Source organism: Schistocerca gregaria, chromosome 1, assembly GCF_023897955.1.
Source record: "Schistocerca gregaria isolate iqSchGreg1 chromosome 1, iqSchGreg1.2, whole genome shotgun sequence".
In the NCBI taxonomy this organism is placed as follows: Eukaryota; Metazoa; Arthropoda; class Insecta; order Orthoptera; family Acrididae; genus Schistocerca; species Schistocerca gregaria.
Window position 1 is genome coordinate 277,071,722 of NC_064920.1, and position 26,958 is coordinate 277,098,679.

General features: G+C 42.2%; 1 protein-coding gene across 1 annotated transcript in view; it reads left to right on the forward strand.

Moving 5' to 3' along the window:
* Window positions 1-26,958, forward strand: part of LOC126340649 (potassium channel subfamily T member 2) — a 1,715,804-nt gene that overhangs the window by 1,481,852 nt on the left and 206,994 nt on the right. Inside the window, exon 14 of the mRNA XM_050001706.1 lies at window positions 24,937-25,086. Coding sequence (XP_049857663.1) covers window positions 24,937-25,086 — 150 coding nt within the window. The remainder of the gene's footprint in view (window positions 1-24,936; window positions 25,087-26,958) is intronic.

Here is a 26,958-nt window from a genome sequence, read left to right on the forward strand (position 1 = left end):
TAATGATCGAGTTCTTACTCCATGGTCAAGGGTTGCTTCAGCTCAGTCCACCACACCTTTTTTCCTGCTAGTGATGATGACCCGAATTTTTGTGAAGTTTGAGTGGGCTTTCTATAGACTTTATGCTCTGAAGCTCCTTCTTTTATTGTCTTGCTTACAGTACTTCTGATTTGATGAGAGACTTCTTGTCAATGTGAGAAATACCAACTGCGTCTTTATAGCCTTTGATGATGTCACCAGGATTATAAGAGGAAACGTTAGGCATGTATGTATGTATTGAACTGAGGATCTAGAAACGACGGAGGGGCTTCGTCCCCGCCGTAGCCCTCAGTGGTACTTCAACAGGCTACCGCAGTCCACTCACCCCACTGCCGCCCCACACGGAATCTAGGGTTATAGTGCGGTTCAGCACCCAGTGGACAGCCCCCCCCCTCCCCCCCCGGGAACGTCTTATTCCAAACGAGTGTAACCCCAATATTTGCGTGGTAGAGTATTGATGGTGTACGCGTACGTGGAGCAATCGCCGACATAGTGTAACTGAGGCAGAATAAGGAGAACCAACCCGCATTCGCCGAGGCAGAAGGAAAACCGCCTTAAAAACCATCCACAAGCTGGCCGGCACACCGGACCTCTAATCCGATGGGTGGATTCGTGCAGGGGACCGGCACGCCTTCCCGCTCGGCAGCTGTGCGTTGAACCGCACGGATAGCCGAGCGGGCAAAACGTTAGGCATAGAAACATGCCTTAGAATTATGGCCTAATGTCCGTCCAAGAGGAAACATCATTAATGCCAACACCCTCTGTGAAAGCCTGTATTTTATGGTCAGTAGAGAAATAAACCTGAAATTATTCAGTCATATGAACGAAGTATTGTTGCACCTACGGTTCACAAATCCACTCATGGTTCGTATAAGGCATTAAACACAGCATGTATGTACTAATGAATGCTTAGTAATTACAACAGTGTCAAACGACAAAATTGTGAGTTCCAGGCGATGGAATCAGTCCACACACGCTGTACTTAAAGTATAATATCACAGCCAAGAACATTCGTAACAGATATGTAAGTGAGAACAAGCGAAAACTTTGTTACACGTAAAGAGTATAGTATATTCCTTTCATCCATTGCCTATACACACAGAAACAAAAGCCTTCAGTGCGGTCATTCTTATCAACAAATTATCACGGGTCTCAGAGAAATATTAAAAATATACAGCAGAGAGTAGTCATCGTATGAATTCAATTACCAGTGGCTCTTTTCGTACGTAAATTCGCTCTGTAAGGTACTTTTTTCCTTAGCTGCAAAACACTGCTTTCCTTGCGTGCACCGAGTTCGCCTGATTTGTGCCCATCTAGACCTTGTATACCAGCATCTAACAAACATCGCCTTGGGTAAATGGCACTTCTTAAATGTCCACAGTTTCTCTAGGTACTATCGCTATAGTCCATTCTGCGTAAATTTTATAACTTTCGGCCACGCTCCTCGTACGAACATTATCATGGGACATAATAATTTTGAAAGTAACGGGCAAACAACAAATTGTTCTTACAGTGCCTTGCTCACAAAAAAAAAAAAGAAAATCGATCGTGTGGCTGGACTGTGGCACTGCGCTGTTTCTCACTGCTTACAAGTAGTTTTTGCTTAATTCTGCAGTTAAGACACATTTTAATAAACGAGACGCGACATTTTCTCCAGTATTGTTGCTGACAATTAGGGTAGCAATTACAAAAGTGATGAAACTTACAGTTAGTCCTCTTTAGACTTGATCAGTCTTCTGTTGTTTGGATTTTTAGTGTAGTACTCCAATTGTTTCATTTCTATGTTTTTTTATTATGACAGAAAATTTAATTATTTAATAAACTAGATGAGTACCCGGCATTGTACTCAGTGTTTATGACGTCGTGGCTCCTGAACTATGTATCGTACAATGATATATTTTTGTAGGTACATTCAGCGACGTAAGTGCATACTGTCTCCGAAATGTGTTGCGAATAGAGTTCGTAGCAAAGAAGTAATAAATTTAAACGTCATGCATGATGCGCAGTTTTTCACGTATCTCAGAGCTCAAGACCTCCTGAACTGTGCGTCGTACAATGATGTGAGTTTGCTAGTATGTTCACTAGTATATTTGAATCCTGACTGAAAAATGTGTCTCGAATACAGTAAGTAGTAAAGAAGCAATAAATTGAAACGTCGTGCTTCATGCGACATTTTTACTGCATGAATAGCGAAAAAGTAGTTAGTGGTAAGCTTTTTTCTTTCATCATTTTGAGGTTGTTATTAGCGAGAAAAAGTTTCGTAAAGATTTGACATTGTGTGAAAGTCATTAAGTGATCTCATTCTCGAATGGACTCGCGCGTAGTGGGCCACGCTGCTTTTTCACAACCACCCTATCCCTTTCATAGGTAGGTGTTTCTTACCCACACAGCGATACTTTTCAGACCGTGTGTGATATGTGTACCAAGTTTGGTTGAAGTCTGTCCACTGGTGTAAGAGGGAATGTGGAGCATGCATACATACATACATACATACATGTATACGTTCATTCATTTTTATAGTATGTACGGGCTACATAGACCATCTACAAAACTCATTTTACACGAAACGAAAAAAATATATCAAACAGGGCCTTCATTTCCATTCATGACTCTGAAAAATGTGACGTACTACACACAGATTTTCAACGTTAAAGTTGGAAGTGGCTTTGATGTTTCACTTCTTTTTTTCCATTCTATGCAGTTTTCTGAGTCATAACTAGCTAACTACAAATCATATACAAACCAAGATAATTACTAAGAGTTCAGTAATGCCCAAATCAATGTCTATTATGTGTAAAGGAACAGAATTACTCACTTCAGACCTTCTTGGAACGGACAATATGGTGATTTGGAGCGATTTTCGTACAACGGATGCACTGTTCCAGCTGTAAATATACACCGCCTCACTTGATCACTCCCAACCTTCTATATTTTCAGCCCATGGTCATTAGTATCTCTCTCCAAGTTCCGAAATCTTCTCACTATTGGCAGTAGCACAGGGCTTTCTCCTGGACATCCCAATGATCAAAACTGTGTATTCCTTTAATGGGACACGTCTGGGCTGTCAGCCACAAAAGCGTTAAATTTAAAATGTTCCATTTTTTTCTGTAAATTAACATTCATTTAGTTGTTATTTATACGCTGTTTATGTTTAATATTTTTTTTTTTTTAATTTGGTGGTATCTCCCAATGGGATCAAACTGCTGCGGTCATCGGTCCCTACGCTTACACACTACTTAATCTAACTTAAACTAACTTTCGCTAAGGACAACTCACACACCCATGCCCGAGGAAGGACTCGAACCTCCGACGGGGGAAGCCGCGCGAACCGTAGCAAGGCGCCTGAGACCTCGCGAGTACCCTGCGAGGCGTTCGTGTTTAATCTGCTATCTAGATGCGAAAACGAACCGTATGTTACACATAAAACTATTCGCTGGCTATGTTTAATCTGTTATCTAGGAACGAAAACAGACCGTATGTTCAAAAATGGTTCAAATGGCTCTGAGCACTATGGGACTTAACATCTATGGTCATCAGTCCCCTAGAACTTAGAACTACTTAAACCTAACTAACCTAAGGAGAGCACACAGACCGTATGTTTCCCTCAAAACTATTTGTCCAATACTTAACGTATATTTTTTAAATAAAAAATGTATTACCATATCTCAGCCTCAGACTATTTCGCGAATAAACGCCGTTCTGCCGAATGCGAGTCCTGCATCGTAACCATTACGCTGTCATTAAAGTATGATGTGGAAGCATGAAAGTAGCTGAATTCTCAAAATGGGTGAGGCGGCTATAGGGTCTACCAACGAAATGAATAATTTTTTTTAAAAAAAAAGCGTTTGAAACTGAATCGTAAGCACCGTAGATTTTCACTGCTGCCTCCGTCTTCCTACATCATTCAAATATACAAACGATATGCTTTAGCAGATTATAATAGATGTGTGTGAATAAAATGCTGTTGCAACTAGAGAACACTTCAACTTCATAACTCTCCAGCCTTATTTCGGATGAAAATCGTAATCTTTATTTACTTAGCTGTGTAAAGACAATATTTTAAGTTAATTGGTCTCATATTTCTCGCACTAGCGATCGACTTACTGCACAATATATCATATGACGTGAGAAAGCCAGTCATTTGTGCTGTTTCTCACATCCGCTAGCGGGAAGACGCCCGTAAACACGTTTGTCTGAGCCTACCCACGCTTATGAAATACAGCTTTTCATCGTCTCCATCTGTCTTTGCAACGTTATCTCGGTAACCCTTATGTTACAGGAGGTTTGAGTAAACGACCTTTAACGAAGTGAAAAGAGTTTTGTAATGAAATACAAATCCTAACGACGACGTCCTACAGAGCCGGCTGTAATATCTCTTTAGCGATCTCTCAGAGCAGAAGGGCGCTTAAGAAACCTTTGACAGTGTTTCCAAACCACTTTAGTCTTCCTGAATGGTCTGGATGAGCTACATCTAGCCACGTAAAAACAGCTTCATAACGAAACACGGAGGTTGAGGAGTTTCTCCTCCAGAGTTCTGAGAGATGCCGGTTGAGTATCTCTTGCAGCGGGAGGGCCCTTGAGGAATCTCTCATCAAATGTTAACTCTCCTCTTACGTGCTAATTATGAAAATCTGTTGTAAAGTAGCGCGCAGTCTCTCTCGAAAGATTTGTAAACACTTCACCTGCCTGTTCTTTTCCCTTTATTTTAGTATCCGTACCGATGGCGGATTTGTGATTATCAGAAGCAGTACCGTGTGAAAGTCCATTTGTCTGGCATTCCGTGCAGTATAAAGGTGACTAATTTTCGCTACCTTTTATTGTCATTCTTATTCTCTTACTGAAAAATTACTTGATTAGGATGCGAGAACCGCATCACTGTCGATCCATGGGTTTTTCCCAAACAGCCATAAAAGACAACAACTCAGTGGGATGATACATTTTTTTGTATATTTATCCGGAATAAATAAGTTTAAGACGCAGACACACAATCACGCATTGGTAGATACGTCTGAACATGTTTTATTTAAAGGCGACAAGTACACTGAGATTAGACATGGAGAGCACATAAGGTCAGTTGCTGTGTATGTTAAGATTCATAATGAGCACAAATGATAGCAGATTGATAATCTGACGAACCATACGTCCAAATTACGTATCAAAAACAAGACGCCTACAGCAGAAAGCGAAGTCTGTGGCGGTCAAAACATTACTTTAGGAATGGCATATTAGCTGGTGTAACAGCCGCTGCAGAAGGAGAACATCACTAGAAATTATGACAAGACAAAAAGTAGTCAATCAAACTATACTAATACCTGAGAATCAACGCAAAGCAAAGACAAATTATTACTATCATGGGACCCGTGGGAAACTCTCGCACTTTGTTTTGAAATAATGAGAATTTTTGGAATAAGTGTAGTCGTTGAGATAAAGGGTAGTTGTGGGAATGAGGAACAGCATCTTTAAAAATAAACCGAACGACGCTAAGTAATAATTATGAATTTATGATACATCCTTGTGCATACTTTTCCATCCACATAATTTGAACAAAATACATTGCATTAAGCATGTTAGACAGTTGTAGCAATAAGTAAATCAAAATTCAAGGTGAGAATGAGAAATTTATTTGTTGGTTCGGAAAGTACATCAACTTAGAAAATTCAGATTGTGCGACGGTCAGAGACAATGGACTACCGCAGTAGCTACGGTTATTATCTATGAAAATTATGTATAGAATTTATGCAGTTAATAATTACTTTAAAACAAATAAAAAGGTATTTGAAATAATATATTACAAAGCGAGTCTTTTGTTCTTCAATCATAAGTAAGCTTCGGAAAATTTAAGTACGAGGTTTTTGCCCATAGTAGTCTCTTTCACGTTAAAAATTTTTTAACAAATAGTGTTTTAACGCAAAGTCGGTAAGCAGTTCCATAAGCCGGTTAAAAAACCTTTCGAACGTTACCTCATTCATCCTCGTACGATTAGTTGTGTTGAGAAAGGGGTAGCCGGCTGGAGTGGCCGAGCGGTTCTAGGCGCTACAGTCTAGACCCGCGCGACCGCTACTGTCGCAGGTTCAAATCCTGCCTCGGACATGGATGTGTGTGATGTCCTTAGGTTAGTTAGGTTTAAGTAGTTCTAAGTTCTAGGGGACTGATGACCTCAGAAGTGAAGTCCCATAGTGCTCAGAGCCATTTGAACTATTTTTGAGAAAGGGGCACGTTGACTTATCAAATAATGTACACTAAAGTGGCAGAGAAACTGGCATAGGCATGCGTATTCAAAACAGAGATGTGTAAAGTGGCAGAATACGAAGCTGCGGTCGGCAACGCCTGTTTAAGACAAGTATCTGGCACTATTGGTACATCGGTTACTGCTGCTACAGTGCCAGATTATCAAGATTTAAATGAGTCTGAACGTGGTGGTATAGTCGCCGCACGAACGGTGGAGCACACCATCTTCGACATAGCGATGAAGTGAGAATTTTCCAGTACAACCATTTCACGAGCTTACCGTGAATATCAGGAATCCGGTAAAACATAAGATCTCCGACATCGCTGCAGCCTGAAAAAGATACTGCAAGAACGGGACCAACGAAGACTGAAGAGAATCGTTCAACGTGACAGAAGTGCAATCCTTCCGCAAATTGCTGCATATTTCAGTGCCGGGCCATCAACAACTGTCAGCATGCAAACCATTCAACAAAACATCATCGATATGGGACTTCGGAGCCAAAGGCCTACTCGTGTACCCTTGATGACTGCACGACACAAAGCTTTACGCCTCGGCTGTGCCCGTCGACACCGACATTCGTTTGTTGATGACTGGAAACATGTTGCCTGGTTGGACGAGTCTCGTTTCAAATTATAGTGAGCGGATGCACGTGTACGGGTATTGGAGACAACCACATGAATCCATGAACCCTGCATGTTGGCAGGGGACTGTTCAAGCTGATGGAGCTCTGTAATGGTGTGGGGCGTGTGCTGCTAGAGTGATACGGGACACCTCATACGTCTAGATACAATTCGGGAAAGTGATACGTACCTAAGCATCCTCTCTGATCACCTGCTTCCACTCCACTCCATTGTGCATTCCGACGGACTTGGGCAATTCCAGCAGGATATTGCGACACACCGCACGTCCAGAATTGATACACAGTTGAGGAACACTCTTCTGAGTTTAAACACTTCCGCTGACCACCAAACTCCCCATACAGGAACATTATTGAGCGTAATCTGTGATGCCTTGCAACGTGCTGCTCAGGAGAGAACTCCACCCCCTCGTACTCTTACGGATTTATGAATAGTCCTGCACGATTCATGGTGTCAATTCTCTCCAGCACTACTTCAGACATTAGTCGGGTCCATGTCGCCGGCCGGAGTGGCCGTGCGGTTCTAGGCGCTACAGTCTGGAACCGCGAGACCGCTGCGGTCGCAGGTTCGAACTCTGCCTCGGGAATGGATGTGTGTGGTGTCTTTAGGTTAGTTAGGCTTAAGTAGTTCTAAGTTCTAGGGGACTGTGACCTCAGAAGTTAAGTCCCATAGTACTCAGAGCCATTTGAACCTTTTTTTTTTTTCATGTCACGTCGTGTTGCGACACTTCTGCGTGTTCGCGGGGGTCCTACACGACATTAGGCAGGTGTACCAGTTTCTTTGGTTCTTCAGTGTGTATGATGATAGGAAATGATTTTCATGAGTTTCTTAGAGGGGTCGAAGTCGAACACCCGGTGTCGTGTTCAGGAGAAATATTTCCTGATGTCCGGTGAGGCTTCCGTGCCACACCAAAACTCTCAACTTTATGAGACAATGTGAGCGTATGGGCTAGTGATGTAGCACTAGAAAAATTATCCTGAAATTAAATATTGTTTAATATCTTCAAAGTATCGCAGGGTATCCAACATCTGGAGACTTGCAAACTGTAGCAACAACAATACTTTTACTTCATGTAGATGGGGCTCCCAAATTCGTTTTCCGAATTTCGCTTTCCCAGTGACGCTTCTGACTGGCCATGCACACACGTCAATATCGATTTTGGAAATGTTCTAACTACCGAATTTCCTCTTTCAAGCCCATTTTCGCTCATATGCAAACGTCCAACAATTTTTGAAACGCACTTGTCAACTTATATGGACGATTTGACTTTTTAAGCAGCGAAGGAGAAGAGTAGTATTAGACTGGTGAAGCAGTAATTCAGCTTTATCTAAACTGAAACAGCTATCGCGTTGAAAAAATCGGAAACCGAACAGCTGATCACCAGAGGCCATTCGATAAAGCAACTGACGACTGAAATGGTATTTGTTAAAAGTCGACACCGGGAAACGATCCACAAAATTCGGTTTTCGTCTCCCGGAAATAAACGCAGCTAACGGTTTCATGAGTTGATTGTTTCAATTATTATTACAATTCTAATTTTTTATTATAAAAACAGCATTAGGTAACGTTACTGCAGGTTCAGAGTGTAACAGCAATAAATTAAATATTGCCATTCTCTCCAACAATGTGACAAGATGTCACGGTGATACAAATAAAATTTTTTTTATGTTGCTACATGTTGTGCAATAGTATTTATTAGTTGTCAGCTCGATGCGCGGAACAGTTATGTTTATACTCCATATAATGTAATCGCGCTGTGTGTCGGCCATTCAATCGGATAAACCAGAATACCGCACAATCATAAAAGTCTTAGTTTTGGACGGTTTATCATGAGAGGCAATACATCCAAAGTAGGTGATCATATCTTTTGAGTTTGGTCCTGCATTTTCTACAGCTAAGGAGAAATCAGTATCTGAACACGAACGTGGCCGCATTTCTCGCGAATGTGATCCATGTGAAGTGCGTTCCAAGACTGCAATAGTACGTGAAAATACGAAGACAAGGCACAAGATAGAATTGGACGATCACCAGTAGAAGGTGTATGAAATAACTGACGTCACAGAAAAGCCATATAGAAGAGTACCATGCATTTCATATGGAAAATTATTATAAAGGTCTGTGAAAAATGGGTACCACATTTGTTGAATTCTAACCGAAGAAAAAAACGAAAACGAATAATTTAGGAACCTTCGAACAATTTTAAAAGGACGCCAGCTGATTTTGAATGCAACTTTTTGCTGCGTAGGCGACTTGGACCTAACACTTCATGCCATAAGGGCAACATCGATCACAAGCACAGATTGGAAGTCGTCGGCACTACATCAAAAAAGGTGCAGTTGATATCATATGTTCGAAATGTAGCGTTCTATGCGTTGCAAAAGGAATTCTTCCTGGGATAACACAGCAGCAGCTGAATACTCAGTATGTTTGCCAGACAAACTATTGTAGATTAAAAAACTCGAGAGGAAGCCTGTATTCTCAAAGCCACAGGTGTTCTTCGAGAATGAGAAAATTGAGGGATCTAAAGTATGAATTATTGCCCAATTCACCAGATTTTGCATCTTCTAACTTCCACTTGTGATACATTTAAAGAGATATGTAACTGGAATTCGCTTCGAGTGCAATAAAGAAACCATGGCGGTCATAGACGGATTTCTGCAGAATTTCTTGAGTCGTAATTCAGTGATAAAATTATTCACTGCGAAGACGTTGGAAGAAGTGCTGTGGCGTAGAAGCGGCTACGTTGAAAAACAATGCATTTTTTAGTTACACTGTGAGACGCAAAAATTGCCCTTGTAGACGTCATTTACATATTGTTTAAATACGAGCATTTGTTACATAAAGAAACTTTCGCTCTGTAGCGGAGTCTGTCGCTGAGATGAAACTTGTCCTCGAAAGGCGAAGGTCCAGAGCTGTAGCCGCGGTCCAGCACACATTTTAAATCTGCCAGGAAGTTTCATGAGTACCTTTTATCCGAAAAATCCAAGAGGTACTCTTCGGTAGCATTCCTCTGGCGGCAGTCAGGGGCTTACTCTTATTATCCGAAACATTTTAAACTGTCAACAACCGAAAAATATAATATTATTTTTTAGCCGTTTATATCGCATGCCTATAGAGGAAATACACTCCTGGAAATGGAAAAAAGAACACATTGACACCGGTGTGTCAGACCCATCATACTTCCTCCGGACACTGCGAGAGGGCTGTACAAGCAATGATCACACGCACGGCACAGCGGACACACCAGGAACCGCGGTGTTGGCCGTCGAATGGCGCTAGCTGCGCAGCATTTGTGCACCGCCGCCGTCAGTGTCAGCCAGTTTGCCGTGGCATACGGCGCTCCATCGCAGTCTTTAACACTGGTAGCATGCCGCGACAGCGTTGACGTGAACCGTATGTGCAGTTGACGGACTTTGAGCGAGGGCGTATAGTCGGCATGTGGGAGGCCGGGTGGACTTACCGCCGAATTGCTCAACACGTGGGGCGTGAGGTCTCCACAGTACATCGATGTTGTCGCCAGTGGTCGGCGGAAGGTGCACGTGCCCGTCGACCTGGGACCGGACCGCAGCGACGCACGGATGCACGCCAAGACCGTAGGGTCCTACGCAGTGCCGTAGGGGACCGCACCGACACTTCCCAGCAAATTAGGGACACTGTTGCTCCTGGGGTATCGGCGAGGACCATTCGCAACCGTCCCCATGAAGCTGGGCTACGGTCCCGCACACCGTTAGGCCGTCTTCCGCTCACGCCCCAACATCGTGCAGCCCGCCTCCAGTGGTGTCGCGACAGGCGTGAATGGAGGGACGAATGGAGACGTGTCGTCTTCAGCGATGAGAGTCACTTCTGCCTTGGTGCCAATGATGGTCGTATGCGTGTTTGGCGCCGTGCAGGTGAGCGCCACAATCAGGACTGCATACGACCGAGGCACACAGGGCCAACACCCGGCATCATGGTGTGGGGAGCGATCTCCTACACTGGCCGTACACGTCTGGTGATCGTCGAGGGGACACTGCATAGTGCACGGTACATCCAAACCGTCATCGAACCCATCGTTCTACCATTCCTAGACTGGCAAGGGAACTTGCTGTTCCAACAGGATAATGCACGTCCGCATGTATCCCGTGCCACCCAACGCGCTCTAGAAGGTGTAAGTCAACTACCCTGGCCAGCAAGATCTCCGGATCTGTCCCCCATTGAGCATGTTTGGGACTGGATGAAGCGTCGTCTCACGCGGTCTGCACGTCCAGCACGAACGCTCTTCCAACTGAGGCGCCAGGTGGAAATGGCATGGCAAGCCGTTCCACAGGACTACATCCAGCATCTCTACGATGGTCTCCATGGGAGAATAGCAGCCTGCATTGCTGCGAAAGGTGGATATACACTGTACTAGTGCCGACTTTGTGCATGCTCTGTTGCCTGTGTCTATGTGCCTGTGGTTCTGTCAGTGTGATCATGTGATGTATCTGACCCCAGGAATGTGTCAATAAAGTTTCCCCTTCCTGGGACAATGAATTCACGGTGTTCGTATTTCAATTTCCAGGAGTGTAGTTAAAAAACGACGATCGCAGCACTATGGGGAAAAATAGTACTTCCGCTCACTTTTAAACACTCAACATGAGCAACTCAATTATCCGTGCCTACTTAGCAGCGTGTAAGACATCCTTTCACGTTAATTACGGGGGCATGGACTGCACGAGAAACCAGAAAGGCTGGGTGCCACTCTGATTCATTTGTGCGCTTGAAAGTAGACTGAAGCCCGAGATTGGCAAGTAGCGTTTAATAAAGTATGTATGTATTTTCATCAAGCAGCCTAGCGAAAATTATATTTTCCTTTGCTTTTATCGAGTGTGCGGTGCCCACACAGAAGCAACTGCGACACACATTTCTCTTGCTGATGATTGTCCATCCTGTTTACCTGGACTCCGCTGACAGGGTTTTCAATTTCCAAGAAGTTTTATACGACACACTTCACTCCGATTCTAGGATTTTCTCTCGTCTGCAAATGCCTTAAGAAGTTATCAACGTGACTTATCCGCCTATGAGTCATTCAATCACGAGATGATGAAAGTAATGAATGTTTGTCGAATTATCGGATACAGTTTTCAGGTCCAGCTATACAAAAAGCAAGAGTTAAGAAGACTTAGGCACCGCTTAGAAATAGACGAATTACTCTCGTGATTAAAATCCTCTCACAGAAGAATGCGTCTCTTTGATATTTTCCGCAATGAATTACAAACTAGAGAAGGATAATGTATTCAGCATCAGGCATTGTAGAAATGGTCGCTGGAGTACGCCCAAACTTACGGGTAGTTAAGCTGGCTACCTTTCAGCTATAGAATACTGGATCGTAAACGGTGCAAACACTATTGACTAGAAGCGCTGATGCTAAAAATTTATGTGACTGCATCGATCAACATCGCTTTCACTCAAACTCTCATCCCAACAGTAGAAAGCTAAAAAAGCGACAAATTTTCAAGGCTGTTCCAGAAAAATTCGTAAAGTACAATGAATCTTATCTGTAAGTCTTATTCCTATTCTACAGAAGGCATGAATTTTCTAAACTAGTAGCTGCATTTACTTTACATAATCCATGAATAACATTGTCAAAGTTTCAACCAAATAGGAAGCTTCCTTTGTATTTGTGACGATTCTCGCGAGTGCAGAAACAGCATGGTATTTTCCTTGTATGGATCTCATGAAATCCTTTCTCAGGTTTATGCTGAAGCAACACAGATTGGCAGTGCAGTGCAACCATGTTTACCTCACTGGGTGGGACCGTAAGTCACCCAGATAATCAAAAATCCAGATAAAAACTCCAGATAAAACGAAAATTCAGAAAATATTGGAATGGCATTTGTTATATGCCACGTTATATTTATTTTCACTAAACCATACGAATTGTATGTTATTTTCCAAAAAAATTGAGCAGATATTGAAAAGAAATACAATGTGTTTTAAGAGGTGTGACTGGAAATAGTTAAGAATGGATCCGCTACTGCTTTCTGATTTTGACGGGCAGGTACGTCCTCTGACAGGAAACTGTGTTTCCTTTATTCAGTTCGTTGTGGCAACTGGTTGAGTGTGGGTCTGTTAGGGCTTGTTGCCGGATTCTGTCTGCGTGAAAATGGGCGTAAAAACGGAGCAAAGAGTTTGTGTGAAATTTTGTTTTAAAACGGGGAAATCAGCTTCTGAGATTTACGAACTATCAAAAACAGCTTTTGGAGTTAATTTTATGAGCGAGTCAAATGTTTTTGTCTGGTTCAGCATATTTAAAAATGGCCGCGAATCATTTGAAGATGAGCCACGGTCCAGCCGTCCTTATACCTCAAAAACGAATGAAAATGTTGTGAAAGTTCACGACTTAGTACGCTCTGATCATAGACTTACAAGTAGGAAGACGGCTGATGAACTTAATTTAAGTTTCTATGCAATTCAGTCAATTTAACTGAATATTTGAACATGCGTCGAGTGTTTGCAAAATTCGTTCCAAAAATATTGTCAAGTGACCAGAGACAATACCGACTTGAAGTGTGCCAAGAACTGATTAATCGAACTAAAAATGACCCATAGATGAGGGAAATTACAGGTGATGAATCGTGGGTATATGGATATTATCCTGAAACCAAAGTGAAGTCTTCGCTGTGGAAGACTCCAGGTTCACCACGACCGAAAACAGCACGGCAAAGTCGGTCGATGGTGAAGATAATGTTGATGACTTTTTCGATTCTACCGGTATTTATGCATTATGAATTTACCCCTGGAGGACAGACAATTAACCGGGAATATTACAAATGTGTCCTTGAGTGTTTTCGCGAAAAGGTGCGGAAGAAAAGGCCTGCAATGTGGAAACACAGGAGTTGGGTGCTATACCATGACAACGCTCCGGCACATCGTGCCTTCTCCATCGTTGAATTTTTGACCAAATTCAAAGTTCCTTTGCCTCCACAACCGCCATATTCCCCTATTAGAATATCCATTTTAATGTTGGCCAGTTTCACTTTATATGGAATAACCACAGGTTTCTTATATTTCCTTGAAAAGGCTTCACTTCTTCGCCATTTTTTTTCAATATTCCTCTTACTTTCATATTATTGTTCACATGTAAGAGAAATGGTAATTTTTCCTTCATGCCATGTTCCGCAGAGATGAACTTGGAGAATTTACCACATAGATAATTATTCCGTAGTGCATACAAGTCACGTATGTTAACATAACACTAAATACAGTATCTCTTTGTGGCTACAGCAGATATGCTGCAATTTTCATCTGTTTATTAGCGATTTGCCCTCGTTAAAGTCTGTTATGTCCTGTATTACAGCTCATTAGCAACTGCATTATGGTGTTTGGCGCACTTAAAACTACAGGACCAAGTCTGTACCTAACACATCGTCAGATATTACATTCCAGCGATCACTTTATCCAGCCTGTTCTATTTGATATTGAACAAGGGGAAATCAAAAGTGATTGTCCCATAATCACTCTTATCTTCTGGTCTCTAGACTCACAGTCTTCTTCAATTATAGGTTCCTGGAATACATGTATTATGGTTTCTTGAGAACTACGTTATATTTTTTCCATGGAATCCTCTTTATGCTCCCCTTTTGCACTGAGGTGACGAAAGCCATGGCATAGCGATATGTACATACACATATGGAGGTATCATCGCATACGTGAGGTATAAACTACACAGCATTGGCGAAGCTGTCATTTGTATTTAGATGATTCAAGTGAAAAGGTTTCCGACGCCATTATGGCCTCACGACGGGCATTAACTTTGAACGCTGACGTAGTTAGCACACTGAACTCGCATTTGGGAGGACGACGGTTCAAACCCGCCTCCGAGCATCCAGATTTCGATTTTCGTTCCAGGCAAATGCCGCGATGGTTCCTTTGAAAGGGCATGGCCGATTTCCTTCCCCATCTTTGACATCATCCGTCTATATCTTTGACATCATCCGTCTATAATGACCTCGATGTCGATGGAAGGTTAAACACAACCTTCCTTCCTTCCTTCCTTCCTTCCATCCGTCCTTTGCATGCGAGATGGTTGTCGAAGCTAGACTCATGCGACATAACATTTCGGTCATCGTTAGGGAAATCAATATTCCGAGACCCACAGTGTCAGGAGTGTGCTGAGAATACCAGATTTTAGGCATTACCCCTCACGGACAAAGCAGTGACTTAACGACCGAGAGCAGCGGCGTTGGCGTAGAGTTGTCAGTGCTAATAGACAAGGAACGCTGTGTGAAATAACCGCATAAATCAATGTGGGACGTACGACGAACGTATCTGTTAGGACAGTGCCGCGAAATTTGATGTTAATGGGCGACGAGAGTAAGTGCCTTTGCTAACAGCTCAACATCGCCTGCCCTGGGCTCGTAACCTGTTGGGCCCTATACGACTGGAGAACCGTGGCCTAGTTATACCATTGTAGTTGGTATGAGCTGACGGTATGGTTCGAACGTGGCGCAGTCCCGAAGAAGCCATGGACCCAAGTTGTCAACAAGTTACTGTACAAGCTGGTGGTGACTCCATAATGGTGTGGGCTGTGTTTACGTGGATGGACTGGGTCCTCTGGTTACATTCGACTAATTTGAAACCATTTGCAGCCATCCGTAGCCCTCATATTCCGAAACAATGATGGAATTTTTACGGATGACAATGCGCCATGTCACCGAGCCACAGTAGTTCGCGACTGGTTTGAAGAATATCCAGGACAGTTCGGTTTAGTTTTTACTTTACCTTTCGTTACCACATCATAACATTCACTTATTTTCGCAAACTTGACTCATGGCCACAGATTCGTCCATGATAAGTTGACGATCGGCGCTGTGGCTGTCGGGGACGGCCGACCCCTGCAATACGGCTGCCAAGGGGAGATGGCCGGCGATGGGAAGGCAGCTGCGCTGCTTGCACCAGTGCTGGCACCACTACCCGCATTTTGTGCTTAACACGAAATCGGAGGCGACACTTGCGAGAATATTGCCCGCCTAAGTGACACTTCCGTCGGATCGTAAATCACCTAATTTGTTGACACATTCATGATCGAGAATTTTACCAACCGCTTTTGTGATGTTTATGTATCGCAAATAACAAAAAGTAAAAGTAAATAAACATACAACTTACCACACTATGAATCAAAAGTCAAAAACTGATTTTTGGAATCTGTTTGCACATTGCATTTATTAAACAGCACAGCATTAATGTTTAGAAAGTTTAATTAACTGTGCTGAAAAAACTGTCAAATTATTCGCTAAAGATCACTGTCATTTGTGTTTGATCCAAGATCATCATCATCATCGTCATCATAGCTTGAGGCCGTGGCATTGATAACATAATCGATGACCATTTCCATTATTCCATCTCTCTTGCTCCAGCTCCTGCACTTACCTGCAGCAACCTTGCCAGCCCTCTGCAGTAACTGACAGAAAAGAAGTATTAAGAATATTCTGCAATCTTCCCTTCGACATGATACCAGTGATGTTGTTCTCCCTGAAACTGCGTTTTATTTTGGTCCATGTCAATTTTATCGGATTTAGACCGCAGTTATTGGACGGTAAACGGACTATTTTGTCGCCTCTGCTCTCAGCGATTTTATCCACGATGTACACTTTTACGACTGGTTTATTTTCCCTTTCAGGCAACAGTTCAGTCTTCCTCGTTGAGTCGTTGCGGTTTATTAGCCTGTCTCACAGCCACTCTAGCATCATAATCTTGCAATCACATTTATTAGTCCCTCTGTCGAACTTCCTGCTGTGGTATGCCGCATCATCCATACAATCACAGAATTGGGTGGAATATATGAACCAGTGTATCTGCAACCCCCTCCCCTCGCCCCCCCCCCCCCCTCATCGCTTTCGACGCCCGGTATTTAGTCAACTGTAAGAAATTTGCAAGTTAGTGAAAACAGTATCTTGCATGAAACTTCTGACAGACTAAAACTAAGTTTCAGATCAGCGCACACACTCCGCTGTAGGATGAAAATTCGTTCTAGTTTCTTGCATGTTGCTTCAAATACTTGCCAAATTTGTCAGTTTGTGGAAGTTTTTCTCAAACTTACAAAAATTGTGTTCTGTGCCGATGCGAAAAAGTCAGTGCCGAAAATGAGAATGGCACAAAGACAGATGGGCAGAAACAAATGTACCATTGGAACCCTTAAACACACATAACTGGCACCACCAGTCAAGGAAGTACGAAATGAATTTAAAAATCAGTTTGTTTTACCAGAAAGGAAAGCAGAAGGGCAGTATAGATGTCTTTAAATTTCAGTTGATTTTTTTATGTTAATGTACACACAAACGCATTACATTTATAATAAAAGTAGTAAATACTGCTTGCAAAAGTCGAAGAATAATTAAAAGGCAGTCTCTTTATGAGATACAGCGCCGCAATTTTGTTACCTGTTATTGAATATTTGATTATACAACACACTAGAGATATTCGAAATTTGTAAATGACATCCTCAAAGATTTTAATCCAAGCGAAATGCTCTGATTTTAGTTAATTGAATAGTATTTCTTGATAAAAACAATATGTTCGCCACTAGCATATCTTTCAAGTGGGGACGATTTTCTCCGCTTCTGGCAGCTTTGTCAGAATCGTCAAGTTATCGTGGCGAAACAGTACTTCTCCAAAAACTGTTTAGTAAGATTCTGTAGTTTTCAGTATCAATATAAAAGTTGTCATTTACTTCGTGGAGGGACAATTAATTTTGGCATGTTATTAGCTATCTTGCTCAACAAAATCACAATAAATCGACATAGAAAGAATTTTAGAACAGTAATGGAATTAAGTCCGCAGCTCATGGTTGTACGGTAGCGTTCTCGCTTCCCACGCCCGGGTTCGATTCCCGGCGGGGTCAGCGATTTTCTCTGCCTCGTGATGAGTGGGTGTTGTGTGAGGTCCTTAGGTTAGTTAGGTTTAAGTAGTTCTAAGTTCTAGGGGACTGATGACCATAGATGTTAAGTCCCATAGTGCTCAGAGACATTTGAACCATTTTAATGAAACTAAGTTTTAAATCCGCTATTAATCGTTGCTTCTGAAGAGGGTATGATCCGACAGAATGTCAAGTAAACATAAACGATAATTAAAATCCTTGCCTACTGTTAGAACTCTGTTCATCATAGGAATAAACGTGATGTAAACATTATATCCACGGGTGTACTGCCGGTCTATAGTGTCCAACGGGCACAATATTTCGGCGATCAAACATGTCGCCATCATCAGGTGAACTGACGGACTGAGCTCCTGTGAACACGCCGGCACGGAGATCCGTACGCTATGGCTGCTCAGGGGGAACGGTTCGGTCGCGGCGGCGGCCGATTTAAATACCCTCCGCCCGCTTCGCGCTCCCTCCGCCGTCCGCGCCCCGCGCCACGGTAGCGCGGTGGAACAGATTGCGACGGCGTCTGAGATGACGTCGGTGTGATGGCTCTGTCCGCCGTGGTCGTCACAACTATGCGTTTGCTCGATTTACTCTTGATTAAACCAATCGCTGGTTCTCAAGCCTTGCTAAGATTATAGCCACAGTCACGGTTTATGAGGTCGTCATTGGTGCGAATTTCGATGGCCTCTCTAACAACGCTGTCCCAGTATCTCGACGTCTGTACCAGAATCCTCGTGCGGTCATACTCCATAGCGTGATTTTCCGACAAACAATGTTCAGCGACCGCCGACTTGCTCGGATACATCAGTCGAGTGTGCCTCTGGTGTTCACGGCATCGATCCTCGACGGTACGCATCGTCTGACCAATATACGACTTGCCACATTGACACGGAATCTGGTACACGCCGGCCTTCCTCAAACCGAGGTCATCTTTGCGCTCCCAACCAGTGCACGAGTTTTATTCGGAGGACAAAACACAGTTCCGACCCGGTGTTTCTTCAGAATGCGGGCGATTTTCCCTGAGAGTGCGCCTGTGTATGGAATAAATGCAGTGCCTACCTCCTCCCTCGTGACTTCATCCATCTCAACAGGTTTGTGATGCAGTGGTTGGGTGGAGAGCACGTTGGATCTGCCACTCTCAGATGTTCCAATTCCTGGGGTAGACTCTCTGTGTCAGAGATAGTGCGCGCCCTATGTACAAGAGTTTTAAGTACCCCATTCCTCTGTGAAGGGTGGTGGCAGCTGTCTGCGTGCAAATACAGATCAGTGTGTGTTGTCTTTCGATACACCCCATGACCTAGGGTGCCGTCAGCCCTTCTCCTGACCAAGACGTCAAGGAAAGGTAATTTACCCTCCGTTTCAGTCTCCATAATGAATTTGATGTTGGGGTGTATGAAGTTTAGATGTGTAAGGAAGTCAAGGAGTTTATCCATACCATGTGGCCAGATGACGAACGTGTCGTGCACGTAACGGAAAAAGCAAGTAGGTTTCCATTCGGATGACGACAGGGCTTCCTCCTCGAAGTTCTCCATGTACAAATTCGCTACCACCGGTGAGAGTGGGCTACCCATGGCGACTCCTTCCGTTTGTTCTTAGTATTCTCCATTAAAAAGAAAATACGTGGAAGTCAAAACATGCCTAAAAAGTTCAGTGGTATTCTCGTCAAACCTCTGACCAATCAACTCTAGCGACTCCCGCAGGGGTACCCTCGTAAACAAGGAAACGACGTCAAAACTCATCCAACCTGAAGCTATCAAGGCGTTTAACAAAATCCACGGAATTACGGATGTGATGCGGGCATTTACCCACACAAGGACTTAATATTCCCGTCAGGTATTTGGCCAACAAATATGTAGGTGCCCTGATGTTGCTGACAATGGGGCGTAATGGTACCCCCTCTTTGTGAACCTTCGGGAGTCCATATAGTCTAGGCGGTACCGGACCTTGGGGTAACAATTTCTTAGCGTCACCCTCCGGTAAATCTGCGTCCTTGAGAAGAACCCTCGTCTTGTTCTCCACCTTCTTTGTAGGGTCAACGCTGATCTTCCGGTAGGAATCGTCATTTAGCAGGCTCTGCATCTTATCAGTGTGGTCCTTATGGGAGACAACAACTGTAGCATTGCCTTTGTCAGCCGGTAAGACAACAATTTCAGAGCGTTCCCTCAGATCACGAATGGCCGCGCTCTCTTTACTGCTGATATTTGACTTCATCGGCTTGGATTTCGTCAACGCACGACAAGTTTCACGACGTATTTCCTCGGCTGATTCTGGCGGAAGTCGAGCTGCAACCTGTTCAACAGCACTAACAATTTCTGCGACCGGAGTGAACTTGGGTGTGGGAGCGAAGTTGAGACCTTTCTGCAAAACCGAGACCGCATCATCACTCAAAACCATGCCACTCAAATTGATGACAGTCTTGCACAGAACCTGCAGAGATGGTTTGTCAAGGAGACGTGAGAACTTAGCTGTTTGACGTCCCGTAGCCTTCTTATGGGCGGAATCAGCTGACACCCAGGTGACACCATCAATCCAATCCCAGGAAAAAGAAGTGAACTTAGTAGCCAGTTGCAAATGTAATTTGAGTAATTCCTGTGAGATAAACTCAAGGCTCCGGCGGGTGAATTGCACTCTCTCACGTACCAATGCGAGGCTGGCTCGTTTCTTGATTCTCTTAGCTGCTGCAGAATCGATGTGATGCATAACCTTAGCAAAATTTGGAACAACATTCTCGGAACGACATCTCTTTAGAAAGGCAAGAGTACTTAGCAACCGACATCTACGGTGGCGCAACTTTTTAAATTTCTTCATGCTGCGATACATCTCCTCCCCGTAAAGGTGTATGATGTGATTCTTGAGTTTCTCCCGGCGTATTTGATAATCGCCGAAATATTGTGCCCGTTGGACACTATAGACCGGCAGTACACCCGTGGATATTTTGATTATCAAATACACCGGGAGAAACTCAAGAATCACATTATGACATGTATTCTACCGCTTTTGTTTCAAATTCATTGGATTTCGTTTCACGTCGAGTGGAAGCCAAGCTGTGATCAGTACAGTCAAGTACAATCATAAGGATACGTTTTATGCCGTGTTACACGCACGTAGACTGAGCGATAGCCCGGGGCAACAACTTTACCGGCGCATTAAACTTGGACAGCACTGGCCAGTCAGCGGTCCAATTAACATGCAATGATGTGAGCAGTTGGAAAATGGCTCTGAGCACCATGGGACTTAACATCTGAGGTTATCAGTCCCCTAGAACTTAGAACTACTTAAACCTAACTAACCTAAGGACATCACACACATCCATGCCCGAGGCAGGATTCGAACCTGCGACCGTAGCAGAGCAGTTGCAGTTCAGACGTAAAAAGAGATGAGCAAAGAAACGATGTAGCTTCGAATGTCATTTAATTTTTGAAGAAAATAAAATAATATTGGGAGAAACTCCAGCACTACTGCGCGCTTCTAAGGTGACCACACGGTAAGCATAAAATGCATTCGTTCTCACCTGATATACCGGTAGTATTCTAATTACAAACAAGAGTAATAAAAATTTCTAACTTAAACATATGGTACTTTTTCTGAGCGAGCTGTGTGTAATGCAAAAGCATACTGCAGGGATTTAACCGTACTACTGAATAATGAAGCCACTGAAGGTATTAATTACAGTCAGTCGTCTAGTAATCTCTCAGCTACTTCCTTATCCGAATCCGAGAAATACATTTCAGTTCTGGAAGTGTTACTGCTACGTTGATAACGAGCCTTTCAACAACAGAATACATGCAGCCTACCAGGCGCCGCACTTTCTCTTCTTCTTTTATGACGAGCCGTTCTATATCTCGCCAGCGTTCGACAGCGACACGTGAAAAAGCTGCGTGGGTTAGTTCAGTACGTCTGGCAGCTTAACGGTGTTGTTACTTCTCGGGCCAAATCCCGCAACTTGGCTCCGGATCAGTTATTTTGGGTTCATATTGTAATGGTACAGTGGTAAATGTAAAAATGCAGCATTTGTATGATGTGCTCGATGCTGTGAAAATAGTTGTTTTTCATGTTTCTACAATACTTCCCTACCTCTGTGGTATAAAACTATTTACATACTCCGAGTAAAGAGGATTTGGTTTTTCATTTTTGCCTTGAATTAAGCAACTTTTATGGATAGTCTTTCATAAAACATCGATGATTAAGAATTTGTGTTTGAAATGAAAACAGGAATTTTGCGTCCAATATGTAATTAGAAACAAGAAGACCTGCGTTATTCTTAATACATGATGATGAGTTTTGTAATTACGAGATGTAGGTATTTCAAACTGAACGCAAAAAAATGATAGTGGACGGATTTTATATTTGCTTATCATTCTTTTTGATAAAAGTATTCCAGTGCTATTGGATACTGCCTTTATTTACACTTAGTCAGATTTCACTTACATGGTTCCATTTATCCTAAAATATACCTTGAACATTTTTTACAAAATAGCTCAAGTTGTAAAACGATTTCATTAAATTCATATCAAGACAGAAGATGAATGACTTCCTTAACATTCTGTTTCTAAGTCCCATTCAGTAATTCAGATTAGTTTATTTGCAAAGTCACATTTTATTCTTTTAACTGATTCTACTTTGTGTTCAATAAATTAAGCTTTTGTCCCTTCCACCAAATGAAATGCATTTAGGAAGCTTATGTCCACAATTACAACATTTGATTTCAGGCAACATGCTATCTATATAGTCACAGTCTCATAAAGTTCATGTCTTGTATAAGACAACTACTAGAACAATGGCACCATAATCTATATGTTTGTCTTCACTAAATAAATATTTTATCTGACAATTTCTTCCATGATACATAGTAAACCTTTTTCAGTATATTCTTGTCAAAAAGAAACTAACAAGTTATTTTGCATACAAGAACTTATCTTCTATATCTACCAAAATATTTGAATAATTATATAGATAATTGATTGTTTAATGTATGTATGCTTTCTGCTCGTTCTTAAAAAATTTTATACATACATATTAAAAAATCACTGTTGACCGTTGCAATAACAACTCTGAACAAACTGGCAGTGTACTTCCTCTTAAAAGAAGTCTTTCTTCAACTGTCATGCTTCAGCTCTGCAGGTAAGCTATGTAGCTGTAAACACCCCGACAGTTGCAGGTTTGTATTCGATGTTGTAGATTTGACACTTGGCTACAGAGTGGATGTATCCTTTCTATTTCAGTCCTGTAATTCTACCGTGTGCACGTAAATCTTCCTGCTTCACTTTGCATCATTTTAATGCTTTACAGCTGGTTCTGTAACTCTGTAACAATATCCATGATAAAAACCATCTTGTTCATTTCTGAGAGTAAAACATAAGAAATGTGTTCTGTTTGTATTTCCTGCAATGCCATTTTTTTTCCATCCAACCTCTCAGAAATAAATCCAAAGTCCACCAGGTCTCTCGCCTCTGTTGCTGCGATGTTCCCTGCTGCGCAGAGTGCACCATCCCTCCTTCATCTGTATTACTACAATGGCTGGGAAAACTTCAAAGCCGATTATCTTCGTAAATTTATGAAAACAGCCAATTTCTCGGCACTTTTTATTCGTATTCCACACGCGTGTTTCACTACGGAGTAGGAAGCAGTCTCGGCCGTCTTCATGTTTAGCATTAACAGCAGAACAGAGATTGTGACTGTACACCATTTTTGAAATAAAAACAACGTAGCAAAAGCGTTATTAAGAAAAACATTGATGGCTGTTAATACATTTGAATACCTTAAAGATTCATTTAACGTAACTTAGTAATAATATATCTAATACATAAGCAGGACCTACTTTCACGAGCGTAGCAACATCACATGTGCTACGGCTTCTGACCAATCAGCGCGTTTGCGTTCGTTTACACCAGATTCATTCTTACGCTGTACTATTATACCTCTTTTATGGAGATACTGTTCTTTTTAATAATAAACTCTTGTTTTTTATTGTTTTATTATTATTTAATCAAAAAGGCAACAAAAACGATTTATTTCTGCAATTAGGCATTAGCCTAATATAAAAAAGGCAGAAAACAGTAACATACAACTACGGCATTTCAATCACAAAGACAAAAATCGTACAGAGGCATGTCCAAACTGAATATAGATTTAACACATTTAAACAGGCATTCTGCCAGAATTCGGGCCTCTGGTCATCGCTGTCGTCATTGTCAGCAGACGAACGAACGGCAATCACTTCGTCTTGGAAATCACACCGCAGCCAGTGTCGTCATTTCGCAATCAGTCCATTACGTCACTAACTTTCATATCTGAGCAGTTAGGAATGTTTTCTAAAGCTTCAGCTGCACGGGAAGACACTGCCTTAGTTTCTTTATTCAGTGCAGAAACTATGTCAGTGGACTCTCAAATGGCTGGTCATTGATGACTCTTCCAATCTGACACTTTTGAAGTTACACCGTCAAATTTAGCATCAATGTATTTCAACAATTCTTCATCAAACACCCTATCCGCCGCACCATATTTTCTATGGGCACTGTCATCTTCGTTCTGTTTCACGTCATTTTACATTCGCACTAAATGGGGCAAGACTGCTTAAAAATTCAATATTAATTCGTTAACTGACACCGTTCCAGGATCCGTGTACGGCGGTTGGCTGTATTTAAAAGCAGAGAGAGAGAGAGAGAGAGAGAGAGAGAGAGAGAGAGAGAGAGAGATCCTGAGGAACCGCAACATCGCTATTTCGTTGTTAAACCTACTCTCACCATCCACTGCAATTATTGAAATTGTGGTGGATGGCGAGGGAAGGTTTCATTTCGCTCTCTCAGCTTGACATCACATGGTGGGCTGTTTATTAGTAAATGCAGAATTGTTCTTAACAATCGATTTTTATTATTCCTACAGTCCATCATATCATTACTATTACAGTCAAGCTCCTATCACTTCCGCTTATTTTTGTTATGTTGCAAATGTATTATTTTTTTAATACTACTAAATATTGTTACTGAAAGATATTGACAGATCCTGTAGTTTCATACTAGACCAGTGCCTCTCCATTCGCCGTAGTAGTTAATTAATTTTTTCAAATTATTGTATTTGAATTTTATGTAATTGGAATTCAGTGTGCAGAAAAGATGATTATTTCTTATTTTACGATTCTTTTCTAGGGAGGGCCAGACTTCCCAAGAAGAATGGCATCGACTGTATGGAAAATGCTCGGGAAACGAAATATATCATATTGTGCTGGGAGACAGCAGATTTTTTGGAGAATACGAAGGGAAGAGCTTCACGTATGCAAGCTTCCATTCCCACAGAAAGTAAGTTACGATCAGTGAGACATAGAATACCATATGATGGTTATGCAAAGTACAAGGTGGAAGAAAGCTTATAATTGTTGTTCACTATAAAAAAGGAGACAGTTTCTCCAGCTGATAGCTTTAGAAAAAATTTCCAGTTGTCAAGAAGAAGAAATCCCACCAGCACCAACATTTACTTTGTCCATAACTGTGTGTCTGATTATGTATTCCAGTTCTAAATTTCGTTTAGAGTTCCAAGCATAATATTTATCTAATGCAGTATCTGAAAATAATTAATTTATATATTGATTGTCAATATACTTTACTGTTACTTGGATCAAAGCTAATTAACATTATTCGTAAGACTATGACTGAAGCAACATTAGTTACTGGTAGGGGTTACATAGACATCGGAGCACACTGCAGATCAATCTGTTACTGTAACCAATATTTCAGGAGGTAACTGAAAAGTTTCTCACTCTAGTCCCATATGTCACACACATCTATAACACATTCAAGTCATTTTATGTAGCCTGCTCAAGGAATAAAGCCAATGTACTGATTAGAAATGTTTATGGATCCATGGAGAAGAAATAAAAACTTTAAGGTTCGCCGATGACATTGTAACTGTGTCAGAGACAGCAAAGGACTTGGAAGAGCATTTGAACGCAATGGACAGTGTCTTGAAAGGAGAATGAACATCAACAAAATCTAAACGAGGATAATAGAATGTAATCGAGTTAACTCAGGTGATGTTGAGGGAATTAGATTAGGGAATGAGACACTTAAAGTAGTAATGGGGTTTTGTTTGTTTGGGGAGCAAAATAACCGATGATGGTCGAAGTAGAGAGGATATAAAATGTAGACTGACAATGGCAAGGAAAGCGTTTCTGAAGAAGAGAAATTTGTTAACATCGAGTATGAAATTAAGTGTCCGGAAGTCGTTTCTGAAAGTATTTGTATGGAGTGTAGACATGTACGGAAGTGAAACATAGACGATAAATAGTTTGGACAAGAAGAGAATAGAAGCTTTCGAAATGTGGTGCTACAGAAGAGTGCTGAAGATGAGGTGGGTAGATCCCATAACTAATTAGGTGGTATTGAATAGAACTGGGGAGGAGTTTGTGGCACAGCTTGACTAGAAGAAGGGATGGGTTGGTAGGACATGTTCTGAGGCATCAAGGGATCACCAATTTAGTATTGGACGGTCAGCGTGGAGGGTAAAAATCGAAGAGAGAGATCAGTAGATGAATACACTACACAGATTCAGAAGGATGTAGGTTGCAGTAGGTACTGGGAGAGGAAGCAGCTTGAACAAGATAGAGTAGCATGGAGAGCAGCATCATACCAGTCTCAGGACTGAAGACCACAACCACAACATGGATTACGTGTTTGACCATCGATGTCCTCACTGTTTAATGTACTTTACCGCTGTAGGAAACCAAAGCTCCGTTAAGGACAGAAATTCTTATAATATGGCCAGAGAAAAATCTACTCATCAAGTGGCCACAGGGGGCAGACCATAGAAAGGCTTTTTTGTACACTCCTGGAAATTGAAATAAGAACACCGTGAATTCATTGTCCCAGGAAGGGGAAACTTTATTGACACATTCCTGGGGTCAGATACATCACAAGATCACACTGACAGAAACACAGGCAACAGAGCATGCACAATGTCGGCACTAGTACAGTGTATATCCACCTTTCGCAGCAATGCAGGCTGCTATTCTCCCATGGAGGCGATCGTAGAGATGCTGGATGTAGTCCTGTGGAACGGCTTGCCATGCCATTTCCACCTGGCGCCTCAGTTGGACCAGCGTTCGTGCTGGACGTGCAGACCGCGTGAGACGACACTTCATCCAGTCCCAAACATGCTCAATGGGGGACAGATCC